At 38.5% G+C, this 18,847-nt stretch overlaps 1 protein-coding gene across 2 annotated transcripts in view; it reads right to left on the reverse strand.

Annotated features, from left to right (window-relative positions):
• DMD (dystrophin) overlaps positions 1 to 18,847 on the reverse strand; it is a 2,064,872-nt gene that overhangs the window by 1,263,882 nt on the left and 782,143 nt on the right. For both annotated transcript variants that reach the window (XM_082609524.1, XM_082609523.1), the window contains exon 30: positions 44 to 205. In XM_082609524.1, coding sequence (XP_082465650.1) covers positions 44 to 205 — 162 coding nt within the window. The remainder of the gene's footprint in view (positions 1 to 43; positions 206 to 18,847) is intronic.

An 18,847-nucleotide genomic window follows, 5' to 3' on the forward strand; every position in this document is an offset into this window, starting at 1 on the left:
AATAAAAACAAAAGAAAAGAAGCTCATTCCAGGTTCTACTTGCCTGGGCTTCCTGAGGCATTTGAGCTGCGTCCACTTTGTCAGCAATATAAGCTGCCAACTGCTTGTCAATGGATGAGAGGGACTCCTGAATTAAGTGTAAGGATTTTTCAATCTCCTGGGCAGACTGGATACTCTGTTCAAGCAACTTTTGCCTCCTCACGGCCTAAACAAAGAAGAAACAGGAATGAATCAGTTCAATATTTACTGGTGATAGTTTTTCTGCAGTCCTTCTGCAAAGCAAATGAAGATTCTAGATTCTACCCCCATCACCTTTTTATAAGATAGATTTCGCAGCTTCCTGCCACTCATTCAGCTCTACTTATAAAAATGAAAATCAGAATAAGAAAAAAGAGTTTAGCACACAGAACTGCAGGATCAGGAATCTCTGCAGGACAAAAGCACAGTATTATGTACATCAAGGAAAGAGGCTGGGAAAAACATTAGTGAAATCATCTCCGTCATTGCAATCTGTTGTTCTCAGGCCGAATGTTCCTCCTGATCTCATTATATAGTTCAAGAGATTTGGTTTACTTAGAATAGGGTCATCGTCATCACAATCCAATTCAAGATAGATAATCCACTTCTACCAGAGACACATATACAATCTGTTCAGAATCAGCTCCTTTTCAAAAACAGAATTTTAGATAACCATTTGGTTAAGGATTTATTTTAAATACTATTTCAACCAGTTATGCACAGTCTTTTTTTGCCTCTACTTTCTTTCACAATTTGGATTATGGAAATTGCTTGTGCAATTGGATTTGTGTTACTGCTGAAGTAGAACAAATAATAAGTAACCTTAATATAGATGCAATTAATCTTGATTGTTACTATAAGCATGATTAGGATAATTTAACACTTTTTAAGTATAAATAGCATGCTAAACAGATTGCAGAGTCTCCCTTCAAGGATCTGTTCACCTTTAAAAGAATAGTTATAAAAGGAATGGGACAGACAACTTATTGAGAATTCCTTAAGTTATACATCATAATCAAGGATTTTTCCTCATTATACAATATGTAGGCATGATTATCTGGTACAAAAGAACTATCCTTCCCACAGACCATGATTAGGGTTTTGAAAAGAATCCTGCCTTTTATATTATATAAAGAATATTAGATGTTATATGAAGAACATAAATGTTGGCTCTTAAGTTTAAAAGATCGTGGAGATGTCAATGTCCTTTAATGAAGCCAACTTGGAACACAGCGTTACTCAAGTGAGAACAAGGCTAAAAGCATCTGGACCAAAGGAAACGGAGCTGGAAGACCTACGATGCTGCAGGAGCAAGGAAGGTATTCCCAGTATTTCTACCTACACCATAAACCTTCAGGATTCTGTCCTAGGCTTTTCTTTCATCTCATTCTATCCATACCCTTAGCTACAATTACACTTCATATGCTCACAACTCTCAACTCTGCATCTCCAGTCAGATTTCCCCCTTTGATCTCTACACTTGCATATATATTGTCGTACTTGACAATTCCATTTGGGTGTCCCACAGCCATCAAAACAACAACAGAACCAAATATGGACCCACTGTCCCACCTCCTCAACTTGCTTTTTCTCTTTCTCTGTATCTTTTTCCCTATCTCAGTGATTTACAATTATGGCCTTTATTAGCCATAATTTTGGATATTTCCTCTTCTTCTATCATATCCTTCACCATTTTGCAATTAATGAGTCCATCGATCACCAATCCTTTCTTCTACCTCCTAATATTTCTTGATTCCATCCTTTTCTCCCTCTCCCCACCACCACCATTACCCTACTTGAGGTCATTAGCATCTCTTGCCTCAAACATGGTACAGGACTCTTGGCTGGAATCCTGCCCTGCCACTACTCATCTACAAAGAAAGTACAGTATGTTCTTCCTAAAATAACATAATAATTATCTGCTTTAATCTTCTAGTGATTCCTTATTTTCCTTAGGATAAAAGCTGTACTCAATATGGCTCTAGGTCCTTTCACAGGCCCTGTTGTGTCTTCTACTACTTGCTGGCACTATAGAGAAATTTATTTTTCATTTCCCAGCATACATTATGTTCCTCTTTACACTTGGTGTTAAACATGCTGTTCCCTTTTCCTAGAACAATCCCATGCCCAACTTCCTTTTATTGGCTAATTTACATTTATCCTTTGAGTCTTACCTTGGAAATGTGGACATCTCCCTCTCCAGGTGGCTGTCCCTGAAACCTGGTATTCTCTCTTGCCCTTTTATTTCTGTCTCAGTATGTATCACACCATATTGTAATTTCCAATTGCCTAACTATGTGCCAGGCATCAGGGTGCTCTCAGGTTTTCTTTTCAAATTACTCAATAGATTCAGGCCTAACATTGAAAAATTGACCCTTGGCCCTAAGGCAAAAAAGGGATTCTTTTTAGTGGGCTGGGATTTTGAGAGACATTTGACTTCTCCGAAGTCTGGAGTGGGGATTTTCTCAAAAATTATAGATTCTTGCCTGTTCTGTTTCAATTTATGAAGAAAACTTCAGGCTCTTAGTTGAGAAAAATTACCTAGGAGTTTTAAAAATGCTATTCATTAGTATTTCTAGGAAATAAAGAAAGAAGAACAGATTTCAGATGACTGATTTTACAAAAATATAATATGGTTTATGATCATCTTTTAGTACATGATACACTTATTTATTTTACTTATCTTTTTGTTTATAAGTACGTGTCAATGAGAGCTGGATATGTCAAATGTTTTGATCTCCAGCATTGTTCTGTTTTCTTTTCCCTAAGTAGTGAAACATTTTAGCCAATGTTAAAATTAAACCTCATTTCTTTGAGTGATTTTTGTAGTAGATGAACTAAAAAAACAAAAACAAAAGCAAAAAAACCCGATGTCCCAAATTCTGATGCATATAAAGGAAAACAACTATACGTCCTTGAAATTTCTGCTTGGGGGACAGCATTAATTGCCACTTTGAATGCTGCTACCTTGCTCAAGGCAAAACAATAAGGATTAACTATTTTCTCATGGACAGTGGCTGGGGGTGGAAGTCCTATAAGAGATGTGCTAAAACCAAATCCAACTCCCCTGGCTCTTCAGGAACAAACATGGAGACCCAAGAGAGGCCACTAATCTGCATTATTTACAGCCACACTGCACTGCACAGGCTGTCCTGATCCAGAAGTTCTATTATCTGGAATTTGAAGTTCAATGGGCCAGGCACTTAATGCAACTATTTCCTTTCAGTTTTTCTTTGTCATCCAAGAAGAGGTTGTAATTTGTTCAAGTACCAAGTAATAAGAATACTCAATTTGTGCCATTTACAGCAACATGGGTGTACCCAGAGATTATCATACTCAGTGAAGTAAACCAGAAAGAGAAAGACAAATAACATATGATATCACTTATATGTGGAATCTAAATATGACACAGATGAACTTATTTATGAAACAGAAACAGAATCACAGACATAGAAAACAAACTTTTGGTAACCAAAGGGGAAAAGTGGGGGAAGGGATAAATTAGGAGCTTGGGATTAGCAGATATGAACTACTATATGTAAAATAGATAAACAGCAAGGTCCTACTGTATAGCACAGGGAACTATATTCAATAACCTGTGATAAACCATAATGGAAAAGAATATATGTATATATATGTATAACTGAATCACTTTGCTGTAAAGCAGAAACTAACACAACACTGTAAATCAACTATACGTCAATTAAAAAAAAAGAACACTCAATTTGACTGAATTACGTTGCTGGGTTTGAGAACACTTTTGATTAGATGTTTCCTCCTGTCTAACTTATGAGCTACTCTGAAGCTCCACTATTATGGTCATGAACACGTTGGACTCTGTTACTTTAGAATTCTCGCTATAGTCTTCAACTGTAAACAATAAGTACTAAGTTTCTCTCATTCTAAGAGATGGAAATAAGACTTATCTCAAAAGGGTTTACAAAAGAGGTAGAAAACTGGCCTTTCCATCATTACTCCACCAGTCTCACTTATTCTAAACCTCTCTGAAAATTTAGGAGAGAATCATAGTCACAGTGAATCCATGGCCCAGGTAGACAGTGTGATGGTTTCTTCTGTTCACTCCCCAAGGAGGTATAAACAGTGGTACTTCAATCCTTCTGCCCCAAGCAAGTGAAGGGCACTCCAAGACCATCATTTATAGAGTCTGGGAGTACAAAGTAGATAGGATGACTTCTAATTACCAACTTGGACTCTGCTTATGCAGCTGAATGCTTTATTTGCTTTCTATGACTACTGAGGGCTAAAAAAGGAACTGAAATGATGGAATAGTAAAGAGAAGAGGCATCTTGTACTTCCCGATGCTTGGTGTGGCAAAAACATTTCCATAGGTCAACTGGATACTGAAGGAGGCAGCTATGTTTGAGCTGTCTAACAGAAGCAGTGCATATGCAGCAAGAGTACTCCAGAATAAAGATGCCTGAAGACATGACAGAGCATGTTTTTCTTGTTAAAAAAAAATGGGAAAACAGAAGAGCTTCTGTAAGACCTCTTAAGAGCCCACACTTGCACCTTAAAGAAAGCAAATGTTTATGTCCTTATTACATATAATACATGAACACCATAAAATGCTACTTAAGAGGAGACATTTGCTCACTTTCCTTCATTCCTACTTCTCAGGCCAATGTAGAATAATGTCACCCAGGTGGGGTAAGGGAAGATGCTGGAAACTGATCATTCTTCCCTACCAGTGCAGTTCACTTGGGCATGGTTTAAGCTTAAACTGGAAACAACATTAAACTGAATATGAGATTGAAATTTGAAGCTGAACTGAACTTAATTTAACTTTTTCGTGTCACAGAGACCAGAAAGGAATGGAATCTACTCAGGATGCCAGTAAGAAAGATGAATAAACCATCTGCTTGAAGCAAAACCATTTCATGTTTGTGTCCTATCTGGTTCAAACTACGCAGAAAACTACTGACACAGTCCATAAATTCAGCACTTGATAAACTGAGGTAGAGGCAGAGGAAAAAGATGGCTATGAGGAACAGCGAGAATGTGGTTTGGTGCAAGACAGGAAATGGTTTATGGAAGGCATGAAGACACAGATAATGAAGGGCCTAGGAACTACATTTGAAACACTGAGAATTATAGTAGAACAGCATGATTAGAAGACTTAAAATAGATATGTCAATGTCTTTGTCTTATACAAAGGCCAGCAAATTACACGTTTTATATCCATCTATTGATGTTCCATGTGTGGACCATTGCTACTATCAAATGCAACACTTTGCTTACTAACAGATAATTTCAGTGAACAATTAAAATTTCTGAAGCATAATTTGAAGGTCTTTAAGGAAGGATGCCATGAAAATGTCAGAAATTATTTTAAAACCTAGGAATGTTCTATTTGCCTCAGAAACTGGTTCTCCCAACTTTTAGTTGGTCAGAACTGGCAGGAGAACATCCTCAAAGAAGTTGAAATGTAAGGAACACCCTGGGCCTCACCGTAGACTTGGACTTCTTTGGGGTTGATGAGAGATGAGCATTTCATTTCTCAAGATTCTGTATGGTAGAAGAAGAATAATAGATCTCCACAAAGTTGCATATAACATTTCTGCGTGGTTAGGGGTGCTTTTAGCAGGCTGAGGAAATATTTTTCAAGAAGAGTCAAGCTAATATTTTGAAAAGGGAATTAAATGGAGATTAAAAGAAAAGGAGAAGGAGAAGATAATTTACAGCAGGGAGGAGAATTTACAACTGCTCACAGTCCCAGCAACAATCAAAAGCTTCACTTTGTTGCTTTTTCTTGTTTTCAAGTTAGTATGTCCTATATTTTCCTAAAGAAACAAGGGCCTACACAGTGTTCCTTGGACAAGAAAGACCATATAAACAAAAACTGTTGCTTTAACCCACTTTAGGTTTAACTCATAAGGCGTTCTGGCACAATTGCTTTTTGTGGCATAGTTGTTAATGTGCTTGAGAGGGATGTAGGCTATAAATAATTACATAGATGTGCACATGTGTTTGTATACAGTCTTTTTTTTTTTTTTGGCGGTAGGCAGGCCTCTCACTGTTGTGGCCTCTCCCGTTGCAGAGCACAGGCTCCGGACGTGCAGGCTCAGCGGCCATGGGTCACAGGCCCAGCAGCTCCGTGGCATGTGGGATCTTCCCGGACCGGGGCACGAACCCGTGTCCCCTGCATCGGCAGGCGGACTCTCAACAGACTCTTTAAATATAAAAGAATATTACATTATTTACAAGGGCCTTCTAGATTTATTTTTGTTACATCACTTGGTTTAACCCCACTGGTCAGGAAAACCCCCAAACCATGTGCATGGAGCTCCCTATAATTTCCTTTACAGGAAAAGATTATAAACGTTAAAGCCACTGGTGTCATGGTTAATTGGAACTTCATCTGTTTTAGGTCTTTGCAGGTCACCGAAGTTCTTCTGTGACCTCTGAGGGAAGCATACTTGAAAGTAATGTTTAGGAATCACATTATCAATGGAACTTGACATCAGATAGCCATGACTTTCAAGTCAAGCATTGATAGAATGGTCAATGAGCTGTACAGTAATATATCTAAGACATTTCTGGATTTTTGCTGCATCCATTCATCTTCATGGGTAGACAAATGAAATTGGTCTTTTGCCCTGACAGGAGCAAACTGATGTATTATTTCAGCTTCAAAAAGAAAGTGATGGAAGTATAATACAGTAAATCTAGCAGGAATCTACAGAGTTCAACTAACCCCAGTCTTTTCAAGGTAACTTCAGAAGTCCCCCTGGTCAGTAAAGCTTCTCTGAACCAATGCCAAGGTGCTCTCTGATTGTACATGTGCTCATACTACTGCTCTAGACTTTAGGCAATTAATAATTTATAGATACTGTAAATAATTAAAATATCATAGAAAATTTCTCCTGATACAGAATGAGATGGAATCAGAGTCTAGGGATAAGCTGGGTCAGGATTAAGACCACAAATTTAAGTAACATATAGAGCAAGGGTCCCCAACCCCCGGGCTGCAGACCCATGGCCTGTTAGGAACCAGGCCACACAGCAGGAGGTGAGCAGTGGGTGAGCGAGCAAAGCTTCATCTGCCGCTCCCCATTGCTCACATTACTGCCTGAACCATATCCCCGCCAGTGCCCCGGAAAAACTGTCTTCCACGAAACTGGTCGCTGGTGCCAAAAATGATGGGGACCGCTAACACAGAGTGTATATAAGAGTAAAAATCCAAATCTTGCAGTAAAATCAAGTTGTAGACTGAAGCAATGAGTGTCAGTCCTACAAAAGTAGGAATGTAGCCACTGAAAAACTTAGTTGATTTCTGGCAATTGCTTCTGTTGTTGTCCCAGAAAGCTACAAATGGAGCAACTCTCCCCTAATGCACGTATAGGTAGGGGGAGGCAAGGTGTCCCAATTAGAAAAACTGTAGGTCGTGCTTCCAAGCTGAGGTGGGGAAGTAATTACGCCAATGCTGAAGGCCTCTAGTGAGGGAGAACCTACTGAGACCAACTGCAGAGAGACTGGCAGTTGTATCAAGTTGTATCAATGTGTTATTGTCATGTAAATGAACTGGCAACTTGGTATTCCTCAGATAAGGGCTGTGATTTCCCTCAGACACAGTCCGGTGACAGCAACCTCAGAGTGGAAGACCTCTTGGGGTTAGTCAAACTCTCCACTCAGGAATTCAGACTTTCAGGATAAAGCCTGCACACAGTGTTTCTGGTCTCTGGGACTTCACATGATGTGTGGGAAGTACATTCTTCACAGCCCCGTTTACAGAGCAGCTAAGGATGGCTACATGGTTTGGCTATGAGTAAAACAGTTTTCAGTCTTCAGGCAGTAGTCTCAAATATAGCCTCAATAACCAGAAATGATGCTTTTCTGATGTACATTAGTGATCTCTGCTGTATCTCTTTTACTGTGATGTAGGCCCATCACAGTCTAAAGCCAGTGTTCAGCTTCCCTTGAAATAAAATGCTCTAGACTCTGTTGACCTCTAAGGTCAATCACCAGTAGGGTTAAATTATACTCAGATTGGTGCCAACTAGATGTGGTATCTGAGAAACTGGAAAAATACCTCTCTCTCCTGGGATGTCTGGGATGACTGATCCTTTTTCATCCTTTCCATATGCATGAAGATTAACAATACTTATTGATCACAAATACTTCAGATGATTGCCGTGGTTCTGGAGAAGTCAAAGTGCAAGACAGAGTGTGTTTATGACTTCCTGCCACACTACTTATCCACACTTTACTAAAAAATACCTCAGGTGTAGCTCAGTAAATAGCCGCACTATTGTGTCTGAAGATTATTACAAGGCTTGCAAATCTTTTGTTCTTCAAGTAGATGAGATAGAAAAGGATACAGATTTGTAGCAAGGAACTCCTGCCAGGGTCTTTGGCTCTGATATGATTCATTTGGCTGCGATGCACACCTTAAACAGCAGGAACAAGATGTAGAAAACAGCTGCTTTTGCTTTTACTTGCCAAATATGCTGTAAACTTACTGAGCAGAAGCCTGGGAGTGCAGAAAGAAGACTCGTGTGTTGATATAGGCATGGGGAACAGATAAATACTGGCAAAGTGGTATATTACACTTAATTCCTTGTTAGAGACCAGGGTTGTCTGTCACTGAATGCTCTTGTGAGATATTAAGCTGGATGAAATAGACATAAACTGTTTCCAGCTTCCTCCTCTATCTCCTCCCCTCAGTGGTATCTTCTCATCATCTGTAGGTGAAATCCATTGTGCTGCAGTTGTTTGGAGTGGGAGAGGATCAACCAGCTCTCAGTTGGTAGGCCCTCACTTGTAGGATTGTTGCATTTCTCCTAAGTCAGATACAGCTGAAAATTAAGTTACAGCCAATGGTTACCACAGCCATGCAGAATGGCTTAGTGTCTTTCAAACTGGTCCCACAGGGAATGTCTGTTCCATCTAAAATGTGGTCCAGGAGGGGAAAAGAGGTAGCATATTGGGGAATATAGCAATGCCCTTTATATGCCACCAAAAGTTTGGCATGATTTCCTAGAAAGTGCTCATTCTACTCCAGCAGAGAACTGTGGCCTTGAAGGAGAACTACTGTTATCCCTGCTTGGTTTAATTGTTCAGGAGTTGAAAATGAGCTTCATCTCTGGAATAAAGAGATCACTCAGCTCTAAAGAGCAGTGGATGGATTTAATAAAGTTAATGGTCCACTCTGGGAATGATTCTGAGACATAGGGCACATTAGCAAATCGGACTGCCTTAAAACAATTCATGCTCAGGTAAAGGTCAAGGCCAGAGTTCTAAACCTGAATAATCATTAGAACCTAGAGGAACTTTTCAAACTACAGTTCTCAGGCTCAATCAAATTCTACTAAATTAGAAATTCAAAGGGAGTCAGAGGGAATAACACATAGAGTAAAGTTCCTGTAACCCTTCCATCTGTGTGATTTTGATGACTAGCCAGATTTCAGAAGAATTATCAAGAGTGAAGTTTGAAAGAAAAGTTGCCTTAAATAAGAATTAAATAATAACAGAGAAATGCAATTAATTGGGCTCACAACAAAGAAGAGGGAAGGACAAAGTACCACTGAACTGGCCACTTCTCAATGCAGATCAGAAAACAATATGAAGTTGTTAAGGCAGAGGCAATAAAGCACTTCTTGAATTTTATTTGATACTTTCAATGGAAACTCCCTAATGAATATGCATACTCTATGACTTAAAAAACACCTTGATGAATTTGAAAAATATTTGTATTCCTCATTCCATACATGGATGGCTCTAAGATACTAGAATACAATGCAAAGTTGTTTACTGTTTCTCCCATTTCTTTCTTTGAAAAAAATGAGAGTAATTTTTACTAGCACCAAGCAATTTTAGTGACAATTTGCCTGAATATTAAAGAACAGTTTTGATCATTCAACCCTAAGAATATATGTAGCTTGACAAGAAAATCGGTTTAAAAAGAATCTAGAGTGGAAAAGTAAGATGGACAAGACAGATGAATATTACCTTGAGAATCATATTTTATGTTATAGGAATTAAACACTAGTTGTAAGCTATGACGGACAGAAGTAAAAGTTATAGAAAAGTCTAACTTCAAAAGTGTCACTTTAAGAAACAGAAAAACTCCAAGAATTTTTATGAAAATGTACATAGATAACAAATTTAAAAGAAAATTTTGTTATCGAAAAATTCATTTCTAAAAGGGTACTTTACCAATCTATACTACTAATTTAATACTTGCAAGTGATTAGTCTTTAGGTCTTAATATCAGATGTTTTTCATTTAAATAGTAACTTTCCCTTTTGCTATTCTAACTTTAGAGGTAGGAGTTCAACCACTAAATTATAAGAAATGTGAAGACAAGAAACTCCTAAAAAAAAATATTCGTATTCAGGAGACCTTCAAGATGGTGGAAGAGTAAGACATGGAGATCACCTTCCTCCCCACAGATACATCAGAAATACATCTACACGTGGAACAACTCCTACAGAACACCTACTGAACGCTGGCAGAAGACCTCAGACCTACCAAAAGGCAAGAAACTCCCCACGTACCTGGGTAGGGCAAAAGAAAAAAGAAAAAACAGAGACAAAAGAATAGGGACAGGACCTGCACCAGTGGGAGGGAGCTGTGAAGGAGGAAAGGTTTCCACACACTAGGAAGCCCCTTTGCGGGCAGAGACTGCAGGTGGCGGATGGGGGAAGCTTCGAAGCCATGGAGGAGAGCACAGCAACAGGGGTGTGGAGGGCAAAGCGTAGAGATTCCTGCATAGAGAACCGGTGCCGACCGGCACTCACCACTCAGAGAGGCTCGTCTGCTCACCCACCGGGGCGGGCGGGGGCTGGGAGCTGAGGCTCGGGCTTCAGTCGGACCGCAGGGAGAGGACTGGGGTTGGCGGCATGAACACAGCCTGAAGGGGGTTAGTGCGCCACGGCTGGCCGGGAGGGAGTCCGGGGAAAAGGTCTGGACCTGCCGAAGAGGCAAGAGACTTTCTTCCCTCTTTGTTTCCTGGTGAGTGAGGAGAGGGGATTCAGAGCATCGCTTAAAGGAGCTCCAGAGACGGGCGCAAGCCGCGGCTAAAAGCGCGGACCCCAGACACGGGCATGGGATGCTAAGGCTGCTGCTGCGCCACCAAGAAGCCTGTGTGCAAGCACAGGTCACCATCCACACCTCCCCTACCGGGAGTGTGTGCAGCCCGCCACTGCCAGGGTCCCGTGATCCAGAGACAACTTCCCCGGAAGAACGCACGGCGCGCCTCAGGCTGGTGCAACGTCACGCTGGCCTTTGCCGCCGCAAGCTCGCCCCCCAATGTGCCCCTACCTCCCCCGGGCCTGAGTGAGCCAGAGCCCCCAAATCAGCGGCTCCTTTAACCCCGTCCTGTCTGAGCGAAGAACAGACGCCCTCAGGCAACCTACACGCAGAGGCAAGTCCAAATCCAAAGCTGAACTCTGGGAGCTGTGAAAACAAAGAAAAGAAAGGGAAATGTCTCCCAGCAGCCTCAGGAGCAGCGGATTAAAGCTCCACAATCAACTTGATGTACCCTGCATTTGTGGAATACATGAATAGACAATGAATCATCCCAAATTGAGGAGGTGGATTTTGGGAGCAAAGATATATATATTTTTTCCCTTTTTCGCTTTTTGTGACTGTGCATGTATATGCTTCTGTGTGTGATTTTGTTTGTATAGCTTTGCTTCTACCATTTGTCCTAGGGTTCTGTCTGTCCATTTTTTATTTTTTACTTTTTAAAACTTTTCACTTAATTATTTTTTTATTTTAATAACTATTTTATTTTATTTTATTTATTTATTTCTATTTTTTCTCCCTTTTATTCTGAGCTGTGTGGATGAAAGCCTCTTGGTGCTCCAGCCAGGCAACAGGGCTGTGCCTCTGAGGTGGGAGAGCCAACTTCAGGACACTGGTCCACAAGAGACCTCCCAGCTCCACGTAATATCAAACAGTGAAAATCTCCCAGAGATCTCCATCTAATGCCAAAACCCAGCTTCAGTCAACGACCAGCAAGCTACTGTGCTGGACACCCTATGCCAGACAACAAGCAAGTCAGGAACACAATCCCATACATTACCAGAGAGGCTGCCTAAAATCATAATAAGGCCACAGACACCCCAAAACACACCACGAGACGTGGACCTGCCCACCAGGAAGACAAGATCCAGCCTCATCCACCACAATACAGGCACTAGTCCCCTCCACCAGGAAGCCCACACAACCCACTGAAGCAACCTTGGCCACTGGGGACAGACACCAAAAACAATGGGAACTATGAACCTGCAGCCTGTGAAAAGGAGACCCCAAACACAGTAAGTTAAGCCAAATGAGAAGACAGAAAAACACACAGCAGATCAAGGAGAAAGGCAAAAACCGACCAGACCTAACAAATGAAGAGGAAATAGGCAGTCTACCTGAAAAAGAATTCAGAATAATGATAGAAAAGATGATCCAATATCTTGGAAACAGAATAGAGAAAATACAAGAAATGTTTAACAAGGACCTAGAAGAACAAAAGAGCAAAGAAAGAATGATGAACAACACAATAAATGAAATTAAAAATTCTCTAGAAGGGATCAATAGCAGAATAACTGAGGCAGAAGAAAAGATATGTGACCTGGATGATAATTAGTGGAAGTAACTACTGCAGAGCAGAATAAAGAATGAAAAGAACAGAAGACAATCTCAGAGACCTCTGGTAAAACATTAAAAGCACCAACATTCGAATTATAGGGGTCCCAGAACAAGAAGATAAAAAGAAAGGGACAGAGAAAATATTTCAAGAGATTATAGTTGAAAGCTTCCCTAATATGGGAAAGGAAAGAGTTAATCAACTTCAGGAAGCACAGAGAGTCCCATACAGGATAAATCCAAGGAGAAACATGCCAAGACGCATAATAATCAAACTATCAAAAATTGAAATCAAAGAAAAAATATTAAAAGCAGCAAGTGAAAAACAACAAATAACACACAAGGGAATCCCCATAAGTTTAACAGCTGATCTCTCAGGAGAAACTCTACAAGCCAGAAGGGAATGTCAGGACATATTTAAAGTGATGAAGGAGAAAAACCTACAACCAAGATTACTCTACCCAGTGAGGATCTCATTCAGATTTGATGGAGAAATTAAAACCCTTACAGACAAGCAAAAGCTAAGAGAAGTTGGCACCACCAAAGCAGCTTTACAATAAATGCTAAAGGAAGTTCTCTAGGCAGGAAACACAAAACAAGGAAAAGACCTACAATAACAAACCCAAAACAATGAAGAAAATGGTAATAGGAATATACAAATCGATAATTTCCTTAAATGTAAATGGATTCAATGTTCCCACCAAAAAACAGACTGGCTGAATGGATATAAAAACAAGACTGCTATATATGCTGTCTACCAGAGACCAACTTCAGACCTAGGGACACGTACAGACTGAAAGTGAGGGGATAGAAAAAGATATTCCATGCAAATGGAAATCAAAAGAAATCTGGAGTAGCAATTCTCATATCAGACAAAATACACTTTAAAATAAAGACTATTACAAGAGACAAAGAAGGACACTACATAATGATCAAGGGATCGATCCAAGAAGAAGATATAACAATTGTAAATTTTTATGCACCCAACATAGGAGCACCTCAATACATAAGGCAATTACTAACAGCCATAAAAGGGGAAATCGACAGTAACACAATCATAGTAGGGGACTTTAACACCCCACTTTCACCAATGGACAGATCATCCAAAATGTAAATAAATAAGGAAACACAAGCTTTAAATGATACATTAAACAAGATGGACTTAATTGATATTTATAGGACATTCCATCCAAAAACAACAGAATACACTTTCTTCTCAAGTGCTCATGGAACATTCTCCAGGATAGATCATATCTTGGGTCACAAATAAAGCCTTGGTAAATTTAAGAAAATTGAAATCGTATCAAGTATCTTTTCCAACCACAACACTGTGAGACAAGATATCAATTACAGGAAAAAATCTGTAAAACATACAAACACATGGAGGCTAAACAATACACTATTTAACAACCAAGAGATCACTGAAGAAATCAAAGAGGAAATCAAAAAATACCTAGAAACAAATGACAATGAAAACACGGCGACCAAAAACCTATGGGATGCAGCAATAGCAGTTCTAAGAGGGAAGTTTATAGCAACACCATCCTACCTTAAGAAACAAGAAACATCTCTAATAAACAACCTACCCTTACAGCTAAAGCAATTAGAGAAAGAAGAACAAAAAAACCCCAAAGTGAGCAGAAGGAAAGAAATCATAAAGATCAGATCAGAAATAAATGAAAAAGAAATAAAGGAAATGATAGCAAATTTCAATAAAACTAAAAGCTGGTTCTTTGAGAAGATAAAAAAAATTGATAAAGCATTAGCCAGACTCATCAAGAAAAAAAGGGAGAAGATTCAAATCAATAGAATTATAAATGTAAAAGGAGAAGTAACAACTGACACGGCAGAAATACAAAGGATCATGACAGTGTACTATAAGCAACACTATGCCAATGAAATGGACAACCTGGAAGAAATGGACAAATTATTAAAAATGCACAACCTTTTGAGACTGAACCAGGAAGATATAGAAAATATGAACAGACCAATCATAAGCACTGAAATTGAAACTGTGATTAAAAATCTTCCAAGAAAAGCTGACGACCAGATGGCTTCAGAGGCGAATTCTATCAAACATTTAGAGAAGAGCTAACACCCATCCTTCTCATACTCTTCCAAAATATAGCAGAGGTAGGAACACTCCCAAACTCATTCTACGAGGCCACCATCACCCTGATACCAAAACCAGTTAAAGATGTCACAAAGAAAGAAACTACAGGCCAATATCATTGATGAACATAGATTCAAAAATCCTCAACAAAATACTAGCAAACAGAATCCAACAGCACATTAAAAGGATCATACACCATGATCAAGTGGGGTTTATCCCAGGAATGCAAGGATTCTTCAATATATGCAAATCAATCAATGTGATACACTATATTAACAAATTGAAGGAGAAAAACCATATGATCATCTCAATCGATGCAGAGAAAGCTTTCGCAAAATTCACCACCCATTTATGATAAAAACCCTGCAGAAAGTAGGCATAGAGGGAACTTTCCTCAACATAATAAAGGCCATATATGACAAACCCACAGCCAACATCATCCTCAATGGTGAAAAACGGAAACCGTTCCCACTAAGATCAAGAACAAGACAAGGTTGCCCACTCTCACCACTATTATTCAACATAGTTTTGGATGTTTTAGCCACAGCAATCAGAGAAGAAAAAGAAATAAAAGGAATCCAAACCAGAAAAGAAGAAGTAAAGCTGTCACTGTTTGCAGATGACATGAGTCTATACATAGAGAATCCTAAAGATGCTACCAGAAAACTACTGGAGGTAATCAATGAATTTGGTAAAGCAGCAATATACAAAATTAATGCACAGAAATCTCTAGCATTCCTATAAATTAATGATGAAAAATCAGAAAGTGAAATTAAGAAAACACTCCCATTTACCATTGCAACAAAAAGAATAAAATATCTAGGAATAAACCTACCTCAGGAGACAAAAGACCTGTATGCAGAAAACTATAAGACACTGATGAAAGAAATTAAAGACAATACAAATAGATGGAGAGATATACCATGTTCTTGGATTGGAAGAATCAACACTGTGAAAATGAGTCTACTACACAAAGCAATCTACAGATTCAATGCAATCCCTATCAAACTACCACTGGCATTTTTCACAGAACTAGAACAAAAAAATTCAGAATTTGTATGGAAATACAATAGACCCCGAATAACCAAAGCAATCTTGAGAGAGAAAAACGGAGCTGGAGGAATCAGGCTCCCTGACTTCAGACTATACTACAAAGCTACAGTAATCAAGACAGTATGGTACTGGCAGGAAAATAGAAATATAGATCAATGGAACAGGATAGAAAGCCCAGAGATAAACCCACGCATATATGGTCACCTTATCTTTCATAAAGGAGGCAAGAATATACAGTGGAGAAAAGACATCCTCTTCAATAAGTGGTGTTGGGCAAACTGTGCAGCTACATGTAAAAGAATGAAATTAGAACACTCCCTAACACCATACACAAAAATAAACTCAAAATAGATTAAAGACCTAAATGTAAGGCCAGACACCATCAAACTCTTACAGGAAAACATAGGCAGAACACTCTATGACATAAATCACAGCAAGATCCTTTTTGACCCAACTCCTAGAGAAATGGAAATTAAAACAAACAAAAAAAATAAGTGGGACCGAATGAAACTTAAAACCTTTTGCACAGCAAAGGAAACCATAAACAAGACGAAAAGACAACCCTCAAAATAGGAGAATATATTTGCTAATGAAGCAACTAACAGAGGATTAATCTCCAAAATTTACAAGCAGCTCATGCAGCTCAAAATCAAAAAAACAAACAAGCTAATCCAAAAATGTGCAGAAGACCTAAAGAGACATTTCTCCAAAGAAGATATACAGATTGCCAACAAACACATGAAAGGATGCTCAACATCATTAATCATTAGAGAAATGCAAATCAAAACTACAATGAGGTATCACCTCACACCATTCAGAATGGCCATGATCAAAAAATCTACAAACAATAAATGCTGGAGAGGGTGTGGAGAAAAGGGAACCCTCTTGCACTGTTGGTGGGAACATAAATTGATACAGCCACTATAGAGAACAGTATGGAGGTTCCTTAAAAAACTACAAATAGAACTACCATATGACCCAGCAATCCCACTACTGGGCATAGACCCTGAGAAAACCATAACTCCAAAAGAGTCATGTATCACAATGTTCACTGCAGCTCTATTTGCAATAGCCAGGACATGGAAGCAACCTAAGTGTCCATCAACAGATGAATGGATAAAGAAGATGTGGCACATATATACAATGGAATATTACTCAGCCGTAAAAAGAAATGAAACTGAGTTATTTGTAGTGAGGTGGATGGACCTAGAGACTGTCATACTGAGTGATGTATGTCAGAAAGAGAAAAACAAATACCATATGCTAACACATTTATATGGAATCTAAAAAAAAATGGTTCTGAAGATCATAGGGTCAGGATAGGAATAGAGATGCAGAGCATAGAGAATGGACTTGAGGACATGGGGAGGGGGAAGGGTAAGCTGGGGTGAAGTGAGAGAGTGGCATGGACTTATATATACTAACAAATGTAAAACAGATAGCTAGTGGGAAACAGCTGCATAGCACAGGGAGATCAGCTCTGTGCTTTGTGACCACCTAGAGGGTGGGATTGAGAGGGTGTGAGGGAGACGCAAGAGGGATGACATATGGGGATATATGTATATGTATAGCTGATTCATTTTGTTATAAAGCAGAAACTAACACAACATTGTAAAGCAATTATACTCCAATAAAGATGTTAAAAAGTTATTTCAAAAATAAATAAGTATCCGTAATCATCCTCATTCATAAAGATTTTAATGCTCTACCGAAGCAAAAACAATTTGTCTAGTGTGAATATACAATACTTACATTTAATTAGGTATAGAAATAAGTGCAAGTATAAATATGTTTATATACATGCATATATAAATATATACACAAGTATACATGTGTGTATGTGTGTTGGTGTATCCCTGTGTCTAGGCCAAAAAAGCTAATATGCTCTATTTGGTATAAACACAGAAGAAAAATTTAACTACTGTCTTATATAAACATTTCAGAAATGTTAATGCAAATGACGCAGGAAACACTATTTACTAAAGTAGGGTAAATTATATTTAAAGGTAATGATGAAATTACTACTTACAAATATAAAAAATAAATATCTATGATTCTTGATCATTAAAATAAGAAACAGATTTACCACTGTCCTTTGTTCTTGTGGAATTTATATAATATTTCAGTTTCTGTATCTAACAAACAGTGTAACTAAACTCAAAATACTAGATGAATCTTAAAATATTATTAAACACAAGAATCAAGGTAACTCACATAACTGATGGTAGGAAAAGAAAGATAACCTTTTTCAGATAATAAAAGAAGATACAGCAGGGGAGGGGTTTAGAAGTGGAAAGAAATAGGTGAGGGAGATTTAGAGGTACAAACTTCCAGTTGCAAAATAAATGAGTCACTGGTATGAAATGTACAGTGTGGGGAATATAGTCAATAACTATGTAATATCTTTGTGTGGAGACATATAACTAGACTTATCATGGTGACCATTTTGAAATGTATAGATTGGGAGTTTGGGGTTAGCAGATGCAAACTACTATATATAGGATGGATAAACAACAAGGTCCTACTGTATAGCACAAGGAACTATATTCAATATCCTGTAATAAACCATAATGGAAAAGAATATGAAGAAGTTATACATATGTATAACTGAGTCACTATGCTGTACAGCAGAAATTAAACACACTGTACATCAACTATACTTCAATAAATTTCTTTAAGAATGTAAAAATCCCTACAAAGGAAATGTACAGAAATATCGAATCACTATGTTGTGTAACAGGCACTAACACAGTGCTGTAAATCAATTATACTTCAAAAGCAAACTCATATCAAAAGAGATCAGATTTGTGGCTACCAGAGGTAGGGGGTTGGAGGAGGAGGAATTGGATAAAGGTTGTCAAAAGGTACAAACTCACAAGGATAAGATAAATAAGTACTAGGGACATAATGTACAATATGATAAATATAATTAACACTGTTGTATGCTATATATGAAAGTTGTTAAGAGAATAAAGCCTAAGAGTTCTTATCACAAGGAAATTTTTTTGTTTCTTTAATTTTTTATCTATATGAGATGATGGATGTTCACTAACATATTGT

This window comes from Mesoplodon mirus (genome assembly GCF_964341445.2).
Source record: "Mesoplodon mirus genome assembly, chromosome: X".
NCBI lineage: Eukaryota > Metazoa > Chordata > Mammalia > Artiodactyla > Ziphiidae > Mesoplodon > Mesoplodon mirus.